The sequence below is a fragment of the Geotrypetes seraphini genome, chromosome 2 (genome assembly GCF_902459505.1).
Source record: "Geotrypetes seraphini chromosome 2, aGeoSer1.1, whole genome shotgun sequence".
Classification (NCBI taxonomy): Eukaryota; Metazoa; Chordata; class Amphibia; order Gymnophiona; family Dermophiidae; genus Geotrypetes; species Geotrypetes seraphini.
In genome coordinates, this window is record NC_047085.1 from 223,748,227 (window position 1) to 223,767,143 (window position 18,917).

The window sequence follows — 18,917 nt, forward strand, 5'->3', positions numbered from 1 at the left end:
GCGGCAGCTTGCCGCTCTTGCTGGCCGTCCGCCGCTGCACCTGCTTTAGAGAGCAAGGGGGAGGGTCAGTCGTGAAGTGCTGCTGTCCAGTTCCCCCCCCCCCCGGCGACTGGCTGACCCACTGGCCTCCCGCTTCCCCCCTGGCTTCCCCACACCGTTTACCTCATAGGAGCAGCCTGCAGAGAAGATTGCAGTACTAGTGATCTTTGCAAACTGCTTCGCAGCTGTTTCTTCCGTCGTGATCCTGCCTTTGACGTCAGAGGAGGGGCAGGACCGCTGCAGAGGAAACAGCTCGAAACAGTTTGCAAAGATTGCCAGTACCGCAATCTTCTCTGCAGGCTGCTCCTTTAAGGTAAACAGTGCGGGGAGGACAGGAGGGAAGCCGGACACCAGTGGGAGGCCAGGGGGAACACGCAGGCCTTCCGGGGGGGGGGGGGTGGGCAGTCCTTCGGGGTGGGGGGTGGGACAGGCCTTCAGGCGGGGACAGGCATGCAGGCCTTCAAGGAGGAGGGGGTAGACAGGCCTTCAAGGGGGGGCAGGCAGGCCTTCAGGGGGAGGTGCAGGCCTTCATTGGAGACAGGCCTTTATTGGGAGACAGGCCTTCAAGGTGGAAATACGCCTTCAGGGATGGTGGCACAGGCCTTCAGGGGAGACAAGCAGGCCTTCAGGGAGGACAGACCTTCAGGGGAGGGGGGCCCTGGTGTAGAAGTTGGCACCAGCAACCTCAGGACAATGGGTCCTGGGACGCCGTGACAAGGGAAAACTCTTGTGTGCCGCTGCGGGCGGCACAAGGGAAAGAAGTGAAGCGTTCAGAGTAAGAAACACCGCCACACCAGGTAAGTTTCCAAGTTTCCAAGTTTATTAGGTATTTTTGATTTATCGCCAATTCAAAATTCAAGGCGATGTACAAATAAAATAGTTGGTGACACACTTGCAATTATTAAATTAAACAAACAATTATCTAAAATACAAATAACACAAATAACATTACATTTAAAGGTAATTTAAATAGGTTATAGTGAAACATAAGGAAAAATTATTTAATGGTTACATTCGATAATACAATCACTAATTCAAATTTAAAATATTTAATTAAATTCAGGGGAAAAACAATAGGAAGGGGGATAAAGACAATTGACCTTTTAAATTATGGATGCGGAGAGAAAAAAGGAAAAATCAGTTATTAAAGGCGTCAATATATAGAAAACTTTTAAGTTCTGACTTAAATTTTGTTAAGTTTTTTTCCTGTCTTAGGTACAATGGAAGATTGTTCCAAGATTGAGGGGCTGTTATGGAAAAGATAGTGTTATGCCTTGTGTTAATAACTTTTAGTGAGGGAATAGCTAAAAGTTGCTGATCTTGAGATCTAAGAGATCTAGAGGAAGTATAGGGTATTAAAAGTCTAAATATAAAGGCAGGAGTTTTGTGTTCTAAAGCTTTAAAAATGAGTAAACATTGTTTAAATACTATTCTATGTGCTACTGGGAGCCAGTGGGCTTTCTTAAGCAGGGGTGTGACATGATCGAATTTTTTAGCCTTATAGATTAATTTAATTGCGGAGTTCTGGATTATTTGTAATCGTTTAATTTCTTTCTGTGACAAACCTGTAAATAGAACATTACAGTAGTCTAATTTAGACATTACAAGTGAATGAATTAAGATATTCAATGATTTTGAACATAAAAATTTAGATATCGATCGGATCTGACGAAGTCTATAAAAAGTAGATCTTACGACTTGACTTATATGATCATGAAAGGACAATTTATTGTCAAAGGTAACGCCAAGAATTTTAACATTATTAGTCATTTTTAACGAAATGCCTTTAATAGTTATAACAGAAGAAAGTGTTTCACCATCTTTCCAGGGAAAGAACATAAGATTTGATTTTTGAATGTTTAAAGCGAGTCTATTGGTTTCAAGCCAGTCATAAATTTGATGTAATTTCTCATTTATTGATATTATTTCTTGCGGGTTTTTGGTAATTACAGGATGTAATAATTGGATATCGTCTGCATACGCATATACTGTAAATCCAATAGATTGGCAGAGTGTTAACAGTGGTGCTAGGAAAATGTTAAACAAAATCGGTGAGAGTATTGAACCTTGTGGGATTCCATACGGAAGGGAAAAACTATTCGAGGTAGTATCATTGAAAGAGACGCTAGATGTGCGGTGATCAAAATATGACTGGAACCAAAGTAAGACTTGGTCTACTATCCCGATTGATTGAATTCTATTTATTAAGAGGTCATGGTCAATGGTGTCAAAAGCAGACGATAAATCGAGAGAAATCAGTATGACAGAACTATGGTGATCTAAATGATATAGTATTGATGTTGTTAAACATGCAAACTTGGGTTTATTCTTCCAACCAGACTAATACACAAACTTCGTCAAGATGTTCTGTGTATAAGAATGGTCCCAAAAATATCATTTTGAAAACAATATATAAGCAAACAGTCTCTAAGAAGATACTGACTAAAGTTAGTTTCAAATGCAAACAGCAAAAATCTTTCTCACAGCAAGGCTGGTTCCACCTTCAATTCACAGTCCATAAACTCATGAAAAAGAAACAAAAAAAACAAACAAACCAAAAATCAAAACAGTCTTTAGGCCTGATAACGCCAGCATAGGTCAACGCAACTGTGTTGACTTTCCCAGCAGTTGACTTGCTGGCCAGGCAGTGTGCACCGTGTGGTAATAACTTGCCAACGATAGGCCCTCATTCCCACCACATTAACACGGGGCAAACCCCACTGCCTGTATCTGGAACAGTACTTCTCCCCACCAGGGAAACAACAAACTTCAAAAGAAAACAAAATAAGTCCTTTACAGCTCTCATAAGCACTCCACCATGCTTCAGCTCTGTCCAGATTATCAAACACTTGAAAGCAACTTAGATAAGCATGGCTTCAGGTACTCACACACGCAGCTTCGGTTACTTGCTTTTGATGCAGCACACTTCCATCGGTAGGACTTCACTTGGCAGCTCAGCATTTGGCTCTGGATCCAGCTCCATATCATGAGGCTCTTCCAGCATACTGAGAGGCGCTTCCTCTCCAGCCTCTGTCAGCTCCATGCATTCTGGAGGTTGACTGTTATTCAGAGCTCTCAGCCCTGAGCGCTGCTGCCTGTCCTCTGGCTGTCCATGCTGCTTCTGACTCACTAACAGCTTAGATCTTTGAGCTAGCAGTTTGCAGCCCCGTCCCAAACCTTCAGGTGGAAATGATTTCCTGGGAACTAACCTGGGATAGAGTGGAGGATGGGAAACCTGCACTTTTACTCTCCCGCACCCTCTACAGGTCAAAGAGGGAAAGTCATCTAATGACTCAGATTTTGTTTTAATTGGGGTTCTTTGTGTAAAGTTTACTTTTGACCTGGGCCCTGCTCTGGAGGCCACATTATCAAAAAGATGTGCTGAGAATTGAGTCGGTTCAGCGAATGGCCACCATGATAGTCTCAGGGCTCAAGAATCTCCCATACGAGGAAAGGCTGAATAAATTGTAACTATAATCACTCGAGGAACGTAGAGAGAGGGGAGATATGATTGAGATGTTTAAATATATCACAGGCCGTATCGAGGTAGAAGATGATATCTTCTTTCCTAAAGAACCCTCGGCCACAAGAGGGCATCCACTGAAAATCAGGGGCGGGCAATTTCATGGTGACACCAGGAAGTATTTCTTCACCGAAAGGGTGGTTGACCATTGGAATGAACTTCCACTGCAGGTGATTAGGGCCAACAGCGTGCTAGATTTTAAGAAGAAATGGGATACGCATGTGGGCTCTCTGGTAGGGTGAAGTTAGAGGGGGGTGTCATTACGGTGGGCAGACTTGAAGGGCCGTGGCCCTTTTCTGCCGTCATTTTCTATGTTCTATGTAGAAGCCAGAGCAAATGTATACTCTTTAGTAAATCTTGTATGCTAATTCTGATTTCATTTTTCCTTCCCAGTTTTGACCCAGCTTCTGTTTATTGCTTTCTGACTGTGTTCAGTCCTTTTGTAATGGGAGCTCTGATGATGTGGAAGGTGAGTATTTATATCTCATTAGTGCCTTAGGAAGAATAAATGCTACTTAGGGCTCCTTTTACTAAGCTGCGCTAGCGGTTTTAGCGCGTGCTTAGCGCACTCTGCATTGCCACGTGCGTTAGACGCTAATGCCAGCATTAAGCTGGTGTTAGTTTTTGGAGCATAATGCGGGGTTAGTGTGCGCTAAAAACGCTAGTGCACCTTAGTAAAAGGAGCCCCTAGTGTTCACAATTCAGGTTTTTTACAGTGACCACACAAAGTTGGATTGATACATTTTCAAGAAAGCATAGTTATACACATACATTTAAGCATGCTAATAGCAAGAGGATTGGATTTCTTGATTTTATATTCCACATTTATACCTCAGTATTAGAGCTGTTTACAAAATGGAAACAACCAGTTACAGATACAATAAATTTACATCTTGTTAAAACAAAGTCAATACCACATTAAATAAAACATTTTTGGAATAACCAAGTTTTGCGAAAACAAAGGTAAGAAGAAGCATAGTGAAGTTCATCAGAAAAGGAATTCCAAAGTGAAGTCCCACCTATGAAAACACTCTTGTTTTCTAGCTGTTGATAGCTTGATCATATCAAGACCTGGTTGCTAAAGAAACTTCAATGAAAGTAATACATACAGAGGAGTATACCATATCAACTTGTTTGAAAGATAAACAGGAAGTACCAAATAAAATGATTTATACTAAACACATCTTGAATGTGATGTGAGCATTCACCAGTAGCTATTGATGAGATAGGATTGGTTGTATAAATTGTCATATGGCCAAAATTATCTGTCTGAAAAGGAAGCAATATTTGAAGTGTTCAGGGCAGTGCAACTTTTCAGGATATCCACAATGAATATATATGAGATGGATTTGTATGCACTGCCTCCTTGAGATGCAAATCTAGCTCATGTATATCTCTTGTTGTCAGACCACTATATTGGCAATTTCAACCTTCATTGGCAAAAAAAGAGTTCACAACCGAAACACAAAAATAAAAACACAAAAACAATAACTAGTCGTAGTACCATAAACCCAACAGAATTCTGGGCTCACTATGAGCTACGTCCCACCACCGACGAAATACAGGAATTCCCAACAAGATAGGAAAAGTTCAGCAATGACCTCCTAGATCAAATAGCCCCATACCAAACATACAGAAAGAAAGATAGACCACCAAACGAATGGTTCGACTCAGAACTACTAACCAACAAACAGGAACTAAGAAAATTGGAAAGAATCTGGCAAAAAACAAACAAAGAAATAGACAAGACAAATTGGAAACAAAAAATGAAAATATACAAAAATCTGATCAAAGAAAAAAGCACAATACACTAGGCACAAAAAATTGGTTCAACAAAAATAAACAGTAAAGAATTATTCAAACTGGTAAAAACGTTAACAGACACTACACGAATCCTGAAAAAAGACAACGAGAGCCCCCATCCGCTCAAATCCTAGCTAACTTTTTTAAAAATAAAATCACTGGCCTAAGAACTACTCTACCCACACCCACAACCAATACACTTCAATACCTTGAACCCTACGATCAGGTTCCCAGAGCAGACATGAATTGGGATCACTTCGAATTCCCAAACTGGCACCAGTTCCTAAGTTTATTCAGCAAATATACCAAATCTAACTGCCTACTCGATGAATGTTCCCCTAAACTCATGAGAGCTGCCGCCCCCCCCCCTCCCCGCCTTCAAAATGGAACTATTCAACTGGTTAACAACTGCCCTTACAAACGGAACCTTAAAGAAGGATATGGGACACATACTGATTACTCCTATCCCTAAAAATCAAAAAGCCTCAACAGCAATAACAACCAACTACAGACCCATAGCAAGCATTCCCCTATTCACAAAGCTACAGGAAGGATTGGTCAACCTACAACTAACAGCCTACATAGACAAATTCAACACTCTCAGTGAACACCAATCAGGCTTCAGGAAAGGATACAGTACAGAAACTGTCTTAGCTTCCATACTAAACCACCTCTATGATCTTTTCAGCAAAGGCAAAAGTGCACTGATTCTGCAACTAGACCTTAGCAGTGCGTTCGACCTAGTAGACCACAAAATCATGCTACTGTGCCTTGACGCAATAGGAATCTCGGGAAAGGTAATGAAATGGTTCCAAGAATTCCTAACAAACAGATCCTACCGAGTAACCAGCAACGGAAATTACTCCAACCCATGGAAAAACCCATCAGGGGTGTCCCAAGGCTCCCCTCTATCTCCCACATTATTCAACATCTACCTCACACCCTTAGGTCACCTACTACAAAAATTAAACCTAAAGCGCTACATATACGCAGACGATATAACCATCCTAATCCCCATAACTGACATCACAAATGAAACTATATATAAACTCTCACATACTTTGATAGAAATCGAAAAATGGACCACCAGCTTCAAACTAAAACTGAACACAGAGAAAACAAAAATCTTTTTGGCAAGCCCCAAAGACAAAATAACGAAATCATCGTTAAAAATAAACGACCATGAATACCCAATCTCCAAAACCATAAAAATACTGGGTATCACTCTAGATACTTACCTAATCATGGCTGACCACACAAACCTACTGGTGAAGAAATGCTTTTACACGATGTGGAAGCTAAGAACTATCAAAAAATACTTTGACACAACATCCTTTAGATTATTGGTGCAATCGCTGATCCTATCTACCCTAGATTACTGCAACATCGCCTACCTGGGCATCCCCAAAAAAACTGTACAAAAATTAAGATTAGTGCAAAACACTGCAGTTCGCTTGATCTTCGGACTGAAGAAAAAAGACCACATCAGCCCCTATTACAAAAAATTACACTGGCTACCAATGGAGGCGCGAATACTGTTCAAATTTGCATGTATCTGTTACAAACAAGTCTGGGGCCTAGCACCTTCCTACCTACAAACACACTTCACTCTGCACAACCCCACACGTACAACCAGAAACAAAAACATCTTTGCATACCCAAAGATCACAGGCTGCAAATACAAATCCTTCCTAGACAGAACCTTCACGTTCCAAGCAAACAGACAGGAATCCTGGCTGGGAAACCACATAAACAAAGCCAGACAGACCTAAAATACATTCCGAAAATCAATTAAAGCCGCTCTATTTGACAAATTCCTTGCCTAATCAGACGACTTCTCTCAGATATTCTTTCCCTTTATTACCCCAATGTATTTCCCCTTATTACCCCAATGTATTATGTAACTTCTTTCTCTCATGTATTCCTTCCCTATGCTTCCCTAATTATTATGTAACTTCCTTCTTCTTGCATTGTGTAATTCGCTGATTGTCCAGCCTTCTTTCTTTTTTTTTTTTTTCCCAATATTTTTATTTTCAAATTTTTCATAAAGTGAACAAACTATTAAAATACAATTGATGAATATACAATATCACTTTTATATCTAATACATCATGTTCTAAATATATTTTTTCTCCCTCTCCCTCCCCCCACCCTTCTATTACTTTTCAATCATATATTACATATTATATATCATATTATATCATATTATGTATAAATTATTTTTACTACCTCCCCTCTATGTGTGTCACTAAAAAATTATTAAAAAGAAGAAAAGAAGAAGAAAAATTCTATTGTTTATTCATTGCAATATTTTGTCAATGGCCCCTCCAGCCTTCTTTCTATGTGAACCGCCTAGAAGTCAGTTTGACTATGGCGGTATAGAAAAATAAAGTTATTATTATTATTATTACCACTTGCTGGGTCAGTGGACATAGTCAAGATAAGGAAATTGGGTCATTAAGGCATAGACAGTGGGTGGGTAAGCAGAGTGGGCAGACTTGATGGGCTGTAGCCTTTTTCTGCCGTCATCTTCTATGTTTCTAAGTGGCCCCTGTGATGATGGAACCTTCCTGAGACCTCCAAGGGATACTATGATACGTTAGTATTGCCAACTCCTTTTCTTGTAAATGATTTTGGAGCTTATGCTTTGTTTTATATTTTTCTACAAGTTAAATTGTGCAAATTATAATAAATTCTAACTAAAATGATATTAAGGGGCTCATTATAATAATAAAAAAAGTTCAAAACATGGCCTAAATCGGTACTTGGGACGATCAAAAAGACTAATCGTCCAAATACTGATAATCAAAGCTGGTTTTAGATGTATCTAAAATCAGCTTAGGCCTTTACCCTGCCTCTGAATGCCTAAAGCGGAAAAAGGCATTTTTAGAGGAAGGGAAAGGGCAGGAGGTGGGCGGTACATGGGACAACCTAGACTTAGTCATACTGCAAGTATAACCAAAAGTCTAGGGTGATCTCCCAGTTGGAACTTATACGTTTTGACTTAGACCAAGTCAAAACAGGTATAAGTTCTGAATAGGGGCTGCTGAGCTGATCACGGCTGCCAAAATCAGCTCAGCAGCCCCAGCAACATGACCACACCCCCACCTCAACAATCACAGCAGGAGAGATGCCTTATTTCTCTTGCCCGACCATGATCCCCTCCCCCCCGAATGGGCAGGAGGGATCCCAAACCCTCCTGCCACATCCCCGACAGTTCCGGCAGGAGGGAGCCCAGGCCTTCCTGCCAAAGACAGCCCCCCACCAACCACTCAAACCCACCACCCCTCAACAATACTGGCAAGAGGGAGTCTTAGGTGCCTGGGCCAATCAGGCACCAGGCCACTCCCAGGTGCATTCCACAATGCACTGGGAAGGGGCAGGCTCGCCATCGGTCCGGCCGGCCGGCCAATGTTACAGTTAGTGTGGAGAGTTTGCGGGGGGAGGGGTCCGTCTTCGGCATGAGGGTCTAGGCTCCCTTCTACTGGTATTCTCTGGGGGGTTCACGGGGGGCATCTTCAACAGGAGAGTCTGGGCTCCCTTCTGCTGGTATTGTCGGGAAGGGAGGGTTCGGGGGGGCCGTCATCGGCAGGAGAGCCTGGGAACCATCCTGCCAGTATTGGCAGGGGTTCAAGGGTGTCAGCAGGAGGGCTTGGGATCCCTTCTGCCGGTTCGCATCCATTCAGGGGGGGGGGAAATCGCGATTGCAGCAGGAGAACGATCGTTGCGGGGAGGGGGATTCTGTAACCGGTGTTGTTTTTGACAGACACTGGTTACAGAATCCTGCTTTTAGGCGAAAGACTGGCCCCTCTTTCACCTAAAAGGTCTTGTTTTGGGCGTTTGGGAATGTGTTTTAAGGTTAGATGTAGTGGTGGTCTGGGCGATTAAACTGCTGAATGTAGAGGTAGGCCATTCTCAAAAAAAAAATCATTTTGGATGTTTTATTAAGAACGGACATTTCCCTGCTTCTACTTTCAGCGTTTAGAGACTTAGGCCAAAAGGGGACATAGACTTTTTTTTTTTATTATGCCCCTCCACATGTCTAAATATACATATATTTGCACAATACAAAAGTACGATGTAAAGTTTAGTGCATTAGCATTCTTATTTTATACTTGTCTTTAAAATAAAGATATGCACATACATCTAATACAAAGAGTCTCAACCCAGTCCTCAGGACATACCTAGTCTGTCAGTTTTTCAGGATATCATCGATGAATATGCATGAGATAGAGTTGCATAGAATGGAGGTATTTACAAGGGCTATTAAATTGATGGCAGCACTCCCATATGGCAATGATTCATGGTGTACAACAAAAACAGGGAAGCAAACACTACTGTAGAAAATACACTAGAAACAGAGAAGCAGCAGGAAAAAAGAAAAAAAAAAAGTTGTAGGTCTATGGCAGCATCCCCCCCTCTCCCCAAAAGAAAAATAGCCTTAATACAAAAGTCTTTAATATTACACAAATTCACTGCACAACAAATTTTAACTTTTTTTCTGGTGCAAGAAGAAAATGAGGTTTACTTTATAGAATTTGATCTCCTGTATATGAAAATGGCCTCAGTTTTCTCCTATCATGTATAGTTTTTGAGCAAATCACAAATATTTATAGCTTGAGAAGTCATAATATAATGCATTGCGCCTATTTAAGAGTTCCTATAAATATTATTTTCTAGAATCGTTTTGCTGTTGAAGTGTGTTTATAAACGAGATTAGGAGTAGAGAATGACACATGACCAGACCATCATTCCCTTCACCGCCCCGTCCCTACTGTCCCCTTCATCGCCCCGTCCTCGCCGTCCCCTTCACGTCCCCATCCCCGCAGCATCCACCCTTCCCTCTCACCACCTCACTGCCCTGTGGCACCCCTCGCACGGTCCGTGCATCTCCCTCCCTCCCCCTTATCTTCTTGGCGTGTTTTAAGGTTTCAGAGTACTTGTTAAAAGCCGCCAATTGCATGCGTGTGTGGGCGGAAGCTTCTCCTTTGACGCAACCAGAAGTTTCATTAGAGGAAAAGCTTCTGCCCAAACACGCACGTGATGCACGTACACTCCGGCAGCTTTTAACAAGTACTCTGAAACCTTAAAACGCGCCGCGAAGGTAAGGGGGAGGGAGGGAGATAGATAGATTCATAGGAAAGTAAGAAGGAGGGAGGGGGCCAAGCATGATTGTTGACCGCGCATGTTCCCTCCCTTAACTGTGGAGACAAGGCCATTCACCGCTCCACAGGGCAGTGGATGGCCTTGTCCCTGTACCTGTGGTGAGCACGTTCTCCCTCCCCCCCCCCCCCACCGTTTCTGTGGGTTACCCACGGCTAGCCGCTGGTAACATCCACCGTGTCATTCTCTAATTAGGAGCATCTCTAATTAGTGTCCAACAATAGTCAACCAGCATTGATGAATTCCATCTGCCCTGATATCGTTTCTCCATTGTAGCAATGTCCTTGTGAAACTTTTCCCTGTACTCATAACTAACACTACCAAGATTATCAGAGAAAAAATCCAGAAGCGAGTGGAGAAAATTAATTTTTAGTGACATGTTGCATTTGTAATTACAGAATGCTTTAAGCATTGTCTCCACTACTTGGACATAGTCTGATGCCTTCTTATTCCCCAGAAAATTCTCAATTACATTCTTCAATTTTATCCATGTACTTTTCTCACGTCCTTGTAAGACTTCATCAAAGTGCCTATCTCTCAACAATTCTCTTATTTGTGGCCCCACAAAAATAACTTCTGAGCACTTATGAAAGGAAATTTTTAATGTAAATAGCGAAATCCTTCACCTTCCTTGTTCATAGCCATAACAAAGTTCTTCATAAGTCCTAGTTTTATGTGAAGAGATGGCACTTGTTTTGGATCAACAAGAGAATGGTGAATTACATTTTTTCTTCCAGCAGGATCCAAATTATTACGAAGTGACTAGTCTTTCATGATGTAATAGGATCCTCTGTCTCGGCTATCCCACTCACAGATAAAACAGCAGTACTTTGTGTAGCCCAACTGCAGACCAAGTAACAATGCGATAACCTTCAGATCAGCACAAATCTGCCACTTGCACTCACTGTACTTAATATGATCTAAGAGGAGCTGCAAATTTCATGTGGACAGTGTGACTAATAGGAATAGATGGATATACATTTCCATTATGCAAAAGCACTGCCTTCAGACTTAACTTTGACGCATCAATGAACAAGCGCCATTCATTAGGGTCATGACTTTGACCAAACACTTGAAATAATCCATTTACGTCATGACAAAATGTCAATGAGTCTGTCATAGAGAAATGTTCCACGAGGGCCTTGTGCCGATTTTGGAACACAGAGACATTGGTCTCAGGTGCCAAGAGATTCCACTGACAACGCCTGGAGCCTAAGAGTTCGGCTTATCTCTTAGATAAAGTCGAATGAGGTCATTTAATTCTGCCTGCGTTATTAAGTGAGGCTCACCTGAACTTGAAATCAAGAACTCAGGATCATTTTTGGATTCTAGTTCCTTAGAGTCATCAGCACATGCTTCAGAGCCTTCTTCCAAATTCAATGTATAAGTTCCAAGTGGTTTTGGAATTGGAAGATTGTCATAATGAGGCACAGGTTGTATTGCAGATTCAAGATTAGGATATTGAATTTGACTCTTTGTTTTCGAAGAAAATCCAGACACTTTTAAGCAGAAATAACAATCTGTGTAATGGTCCTGTTCCCTCCAAACCATTGGAACAGCAAATGGCATTGATGGACAAACACCTTTCAGCCATGCTCCAAGGTTGTTGGCACAAGATTTACAACACACGTGAGATGCCCAAACCTTATCTTGATCTCCAGTTTTGCAGCCAAAATAGTTCATAGGCTTTCCTTATGAATGGAGATACTCCCCACAGATGTAACAGAAGATGTCAGGGTGGTTCGCACACTTTCTTGACATTATTCTAACAAAAACATTTCAAAAGCAACAACTTGATAACTAAGAAGCAAAATGATTTAATCTCAACTGTGCTGAAGAAGCTTGAAAATTGCTGCTGATGCAATGTAGCACATTTCTGATGATGCAATAGGCCTACAGAGAACTGCATATTCCACCTCTGCCTCCTCACTAATAATAATTTAATTATATAGCATGTTATTATATCATTAAAATTAATATTTTAGTTTAAAATTCTAATTTGAGGCAAACTGTTTTAATATTTCAGAAATTGTTATAACATTTACTCCAAGCATTAGAAAATATAGCGAAAATGTTAATTTCTGCATTATAATGCTCTTTTTCCAAAAATCAGAGAGTTATACCGAAAAATGGTCAGTTTTGAATTCAGTGACCCCAAATCACGATAGAACATCTACTACAATTCATGCCCCAAAACCTCTGTTGCACATAAAGCATATGGACCTCATCTGGGGCAGCCTCCTTGGAGCGGCTGGGGCATGGGCAGTGTGTCTGGAGGGAATGCATGGATGGGAGAACATCGCAGGGGAGGAGACATAGGCATCCTGGAACTGTCGGCCAAGTCTCTTCCCTGAAGAAGCCCTTTCTGGAATCGTCAATCGCTCCTCCTAAACTTACTTGCTCCACTTCATCACTGACGCTGACCCATTCTGCTTCTATTCCTTTCTCTCTTCTCTTCTACCTTCCAAAGTATTTAGATCAATGCTGTCTTGTTAAAATGTTTATTTTATTTTTATTTTTCCTCTAACTCTACTTTTCACTTCTCTATTACCCTCCAGGTACTTTAGTTAGATTGTGAGCCTTCGGGACAGTAAGGGAATTTTTCAAGTACCTTTCTTATTTCTAATCTTAATGTATATTATCCCAGGACAAGCAGGCAGCATATTCTTGACTGATGGGTGACGGCACCGACGGAGCCCCGGTACGGACAATTTTAGAGTGATTGCACTCTAAGAACTTTTTAGAAAGTTCTAGCTCGGCCGCACCGCGCACGCGCGAGTGCCTTCCCGCCCGACAGAGGCGCGCGGTCCCTCAGTTTCTTAGTTTCCGCGGAGCTAAGAAGACGCGTTTTCAACGGCTGTTGAATTTTTTCATAACTTGCCTTCCCGCTCGCGTAAACGTTTGGCTTAATTTGCCTTTTTTCTTTCTTTTATTTTGTTAAAAAAAAAAAAAAAAAAAATCTTTCATTTTTTTCTTCAAATTTCGGTTTTCCCCGGCGGGGCCTTCTGCCACCATCGAAGCCTCGGCCTTCGATTTGGCGGAAGCCGTTTTTCCTTTCATGCCCCCTCAACCGGGTTTTAAAAAGTGCCAGCGGTGTGCTAGGCCTATATCTCTCACGGACCCACACAACTGGTGTTTACAGTGTTTGGGTCCTGAGCATCAGGCCTCTTCTTGCACCCGCTGTGCTACTTTGAAAAAACGAACATTAAAAAATCGCTTAATTCAGCAGCGATTGTTGTTCGGTGCCGAGATGTCCGACCCCGTTCCTTCGACTCCGGCTTCGGCACCGATTCAGTCGGCACCCTCGTCTTCGACGCCGCGTGATTCCACACCGGCATCCCAACAGTCAGGTAAGCCGGCTAAGAAGCCTTCCCCGCTGGAACGTCTTCCGGCCTCGAGTGCAGTGAGCCCAATCCTGCCGCCGGTTCGACGCCAGCGGAAGCGCTCCGCCCCTATTGAGGTGAGTCCCTCGACATCGGGCTCCTCATCTCCGGGGCGTCGAGCGGCACCGCAGGTACCGCAGAAGAAAAAAGCGGTACCGGTGCCATCCCTCGATGACCGCATTACGGCCATTCTTCAGGTGCAGCTTAAGGAGCAATTAGAACGACTCCTTCCTGCTATCATGACACCGAACCTTCCGGTGCCAGTTCGCACCGAGCCATCGGTACCGGTTGTTGAACAACCCGTATCGGTACCGATTGTGGAACCCGTATTAACCACTTCCACTGTCTCGGTACCGCTTCACCTAACCTCATCGGTATCGATGCCGGTCCTTGCACCGGAGCCGAGAACTCACCATCAATCGGTGCAGACTTCGGCACCGGTGCGTCCGATAACTTCTCCGGACACGGTATCGATGAGGTCGGGTAAGTCGATACGCAAAACCCGACATATGCAAACGTCGACACCTGAGTCTCGGGACCATTCTTCCCATGTCAGAGACCCTGATCTGTGGGGAGACTCTGAGGAACCCTTTCTTTCCGAAGGCGAATGTTCCTCAGAGGAGGAGGATTCGGCTGTCCCTGACCCATCCTCCAGACAGGCCACTTCCTCTTTCTCTAGTTTTTGAAAGAGATGTGTGAGTCCTTGTCCATTCCTTTGGAGGCGGAATCTAAAAAGTCTAAAGCTTTTTTGGATGCCCTTGATTTTGATCAGCCTCCAAAGGAATTTTTGAAGCTTCCCCTTCATGACATCTTGAGGGAAACTTTCTATAAGAATTTAGAGACTCCTTTAACTGTCCCAGGGGCCCCACGTAAATTGGATTCTCTATATAAGGTAATTCCCATTCCTGGGTTCGACAAACCTCAACTGCCACATGAATCCTTATTTGTCGAATCCACCCTTAAAAAGACTTCAGGAGCCAGTGTATATGCATCTGTCCCTCCTGGCAGAGAAGGAAGGGCCATGGATAAATTTGGTAAGAGGCTCTACCAAAATGCTATGTTAGCAAATAGGGCTAGTAATTATGCTTTTCATTTCTCTTTTTATTTAAAGCATCTCCTTACCACCATGGCCTCTTTCGAGAAATATCTTCCTTCACGAAAGCATTCCGCTTTTCGCACATGCTTGTCGTCTCTTCTACAATTACGTAAGTTTATGGTTAGATCCATATATGACACCTTTGAGCTTACGTCCAGAGCGACAGCAATGTCAGTAGCTATGCGGCGTTTGGCCTGGCTTCGGGTATCCGAGCTTGATGTTAACCATCAAGATCGGTTAGCCAATGCCCCATGCCTAGGGGATGAGCTCTTTGGGGATTCCATGGACTCAACCACGCAAAAGCTCTCTGCTCATGAGACGCGCTGGGATACCCTGCTCAAGACTAAAAAGAAGCCTCCTCCGCCACGACCATACAGGCAGCAATCGGCCTATCAACGCCGCTTCACAGCTCGTCCATTGACTACCACTGCTCAGCAACCTAGGCGTCAGAGGCAACAACAACGTCAGCCTCCCAGACAACAACAGCAGCAACAAGCTGTAAAACAACCTCCTCAGCAGAAGTCACAACCCTTTTGACTTCATTCTCCGCAGTATAGCCAGTATCCCTATTCCTGCTCTCCTGCCTCAGCCTATAGGAGGTCGACTTTCTCTGTTCCTCAGCCGGTGGGAAGCAATCACATCGGACCAATGGGTCCTCAACATCATCCGCCACGGCTACTCTCTCAACTTTCAGACTCTTCCACCTCAAAGCCTACCAAAAGAGTCTGCTTTGAACAGTCCTCAATCGGCCCTCCTTATTCAGGAGGTCCAATCCCTCCTCCTTCTGAACGCTATAGAGGAAGTTCCTCTAGATCAAAAGGGGCAGGGATTCTACTCCCGTTACTTTCTAGTTCCCAAAAAGACAGGAGATCTCAGACCCATCCTGGATCTTCGCGATCTCAACATTCATCTAGTAAAAGAAAAATTCAAGATGCTTTCTTTAGCCATCCTTTATCCCCTTCTAAATCAAAACGACTGGCTATGCTCCCTCGATCTCAAAGAGGCTTACACTCACATACCGATCAATGTAACCTCAAGACCATATCTCCGATTCATGATCAATCATTGTCATTACCAGTACAAGGTGCTGCCCTTCGGTCTTGCCTCATCTCCAAGGGTATTCACCAAATGTCTCATTGTGGTAGCGGCATTCCTACGCTCTCACCACCTGCATGTATTTCCTTACCTGGACGATTGGTTGATCAAAGACACTTCCGCTCAAGCAGTCCTTCTGGCAACCAACCAAACCATCCAGTTTCTGCAACTTCTGGGATTCGAGATCAATCTACCCAAATCTCATATCATTCCCACTCAGAGACTTCAATTCATTGGAGCGATCCTGGATACACTCCTCATGAGAGCTTTCCTACCATCCAATCGTCTCCAGACTCTTCAGTCTCTATGTCACCGGGTACTTCCTCTGCCGTCCATCTCAGCAAGACAAATGATGGTACTCTTGGGACACATGGCATCCACAGTTCACGTCACTCCTCATGCCCGTCTTCACCTGCGCACTCCTCAATGGACCCTTGCTACCCAGTGGTCCCAAGCATCGGATCCTTGCTCACGACACATATCTGTGACATCATCTCTTCGTCAGTCTCTTCAATGGTGGTTGGTATCCTCAAATCTATCCAGAGGTCTTCTGTTCCATCAGCCTCCTCATCAACTAGTCATCACCACCGACGCCTCTCTGTACGCATGGGGAGCTCACTTGAACGAGTTCCAGACTCAAGGTCTTTGGTCAGCCCAGGAAAGGAAGCATCAAATCAATTTCCTGGAACTCAGAGCGATGTTTTACGCCCTCAAGGCCTTCCAACACCTTCTCTTTCCTCAGGTCCTTCTGTTGTGCACAGACAATCAGGTTGCGATGTACTACATCAACAAACAGGGTGGGACAGGCTCTCGCCTTTTATGCCAGGAAGCCCAGAAGATCTGGACTTGGGCCATAGATCACCATCTCTTCCTGAAAGCTATATACATTCAGGGGAAACAGAATTCCTTAGCGGACAAACTCAGCAGAATTCTCCAACCTCACGAGTGGACACTCGATCCCGGGACTCTGCAGTCTATCTTCGATCAATGGGGCACTCCTCAGATAGACCTCTTTGCAGCTCCTCACAATCATCAGCTGCCCCTGTTCTGCTCCAGACTTTACTCTCCACACCGTCTAGCAGCAGATGCTTTTCTCCTCAACTGGTCGAATCAGTTCCTGTATGCCTTCCCTCCTCTGCCTCTCATGTTGAGAACCTTGTTCAAGCTCAAGAGGGAACGAGCCACCATGATTCTGATTGCTCCGAGGTGGCCCAGGCAACATTGGTTCTCCCTTCTACTTCAACTCAGTTCCAGGGAACCTTTTCTTCTTCCTCTATTTCCTTCTCTGCTTACGCAACAGCAGGGAACCCTTCTGCATCCCAACCTCCAGTCTCTGCACCTGATGGCTTGGTATCTCTCGGGCTGACTTCTCATGATACACTTTTATCTCAGCCTGTTCGTTCCATTCTGGAGGCCTCCAGGAAACCAGCCACTCTACAATGTTACCATCAAAAGTGGACGAGATTTTCTTCCTGGTGTCTTCTTCATCATCTTGATCCCACTTCCCTAGCGGTCGAGACGTTGTTGGATTATCTTCTTTCTTTGTCTGACTCTGGCCTGAAGTCCTCTTCCATCAGGGTCCACCTCAGTGCCATTGCAGCTTTTCATGAGCCAGTCCATGGAAAACTTCTTTCAGCTCATCCCCTGGTGTCCAGGTTCATGCGTGGGCTTTTCAATGTGAAACCGCCTCTTAAAGCCCCTCCTGTTATCTGGGATCTCAATGTGGTTCTTTCAGCTTTAATGAAGCCTCCATTTGAACCTTTAGCTACTTCTCCTTTCAAATTTCTCACTTGGAAGGTACTTTTCCTTATTGCACTTACCTCTGCCAGGAGAGTCAGTGAGCTTCATGCACTGGTTGCGGATCCACCTTTTACGGTCTTTCATCATGACAAGGTGGTTCTGCGTACACATCCAAAGTTTCTCCCCAAGGTTGTTTCTGAATTTCATCTCAACCAATCCATTGTTCTACCGGTTTTCTTTCCAAAACCTCATTCCCATCCTGGGGAACAAACTCTGCATACTTTGGATTGTAAAAGGGCTCTTGCTTACTATCTGGAGCGTACGAAACCCCACAGATCAGTTCCCCAGCTTTTTCTGTCCTTTGATCCGAATAAATTGGGACGTCCTGTTTCTAAACGTACGTTGTCTAATTGGCTAGCAGCGTGCATTTCATTCTGTTATGCTCAGACCGGACTGACACTGGAAGGTTCTGTCACGGCCCATAGAGTCAGAGCAATGGCAGCATCTGTAGCTTTCCTCCGTTCCACTCCTATTGAGGAAATCTGCAAAGCTGCTACTTGGTCCTCAGTTCACACTTTTACATCTCATTATTGTCTGGATGCATTCTCCAGAAGGGATGGTCACTTCGGCCAATCTGTTTTACAAAATTTGTTTTCTTAATGGCCAACCTTCCCTCCATCCCTCTTTTTGTTAGCTTAGAGGTCACCCATCAGTCAAGAATATGCTGCCTGCTTGTCCTGGGATAAAGCACAGTTACTTACCGTAACAGGTGTTATCCAGGGACAGCAGGCAGATATTCTTGCGTCCCACCCACCTCCCCGGGTTGGCTTCTTAGCTGGCTTATACTAACTGAGGGACCGCGCGCCTCTGTCGGGCGGGAAGGCACTCGCGCGTGCGCGGTGCGGCCGAGCTAGAACTTTCTAAAAAGTTCTTAGAGTGCAATCACTCTAAAATTGTCCGTACCGGGGCTCCGTCGGTGCCGTCACCCATCAGTCAAGAATATCTGCCTGCTGTCCCTGGATAACACCTGTTACGGTAAGTAACTGTGCTTTTTCTGTAAACCGCTTAGAACCTA

General features: G+C 43.8%; 1 protein-coding gene across 4 annotated transcripts in view; it reads left to right on the forward strand.

The window, feature by feature from the left end:
• PIGN (phosphatidylinositol glycan anchor biosynthesis class N) overlaps positions 1-18,917 on the forward strand; it is a 397,785-nt gene that overhangs the window by 329,078 nt on the left and 49,790 nt on the right. For all 4 annotated transcript variants that reach the window (XM_033935002.1, XM_033935003.1, XM_033935005.1 and 1 more), the window contains one exon: positions 3,956-4,031. In XM_033935002.1, the coding sequence (XP_033790893.1) occupies positions 3,956-4,031 (76 nt within the window). The remainder of the gene's footprint in view (positions 1-3,955; positions 4,032-18,917) is intronic.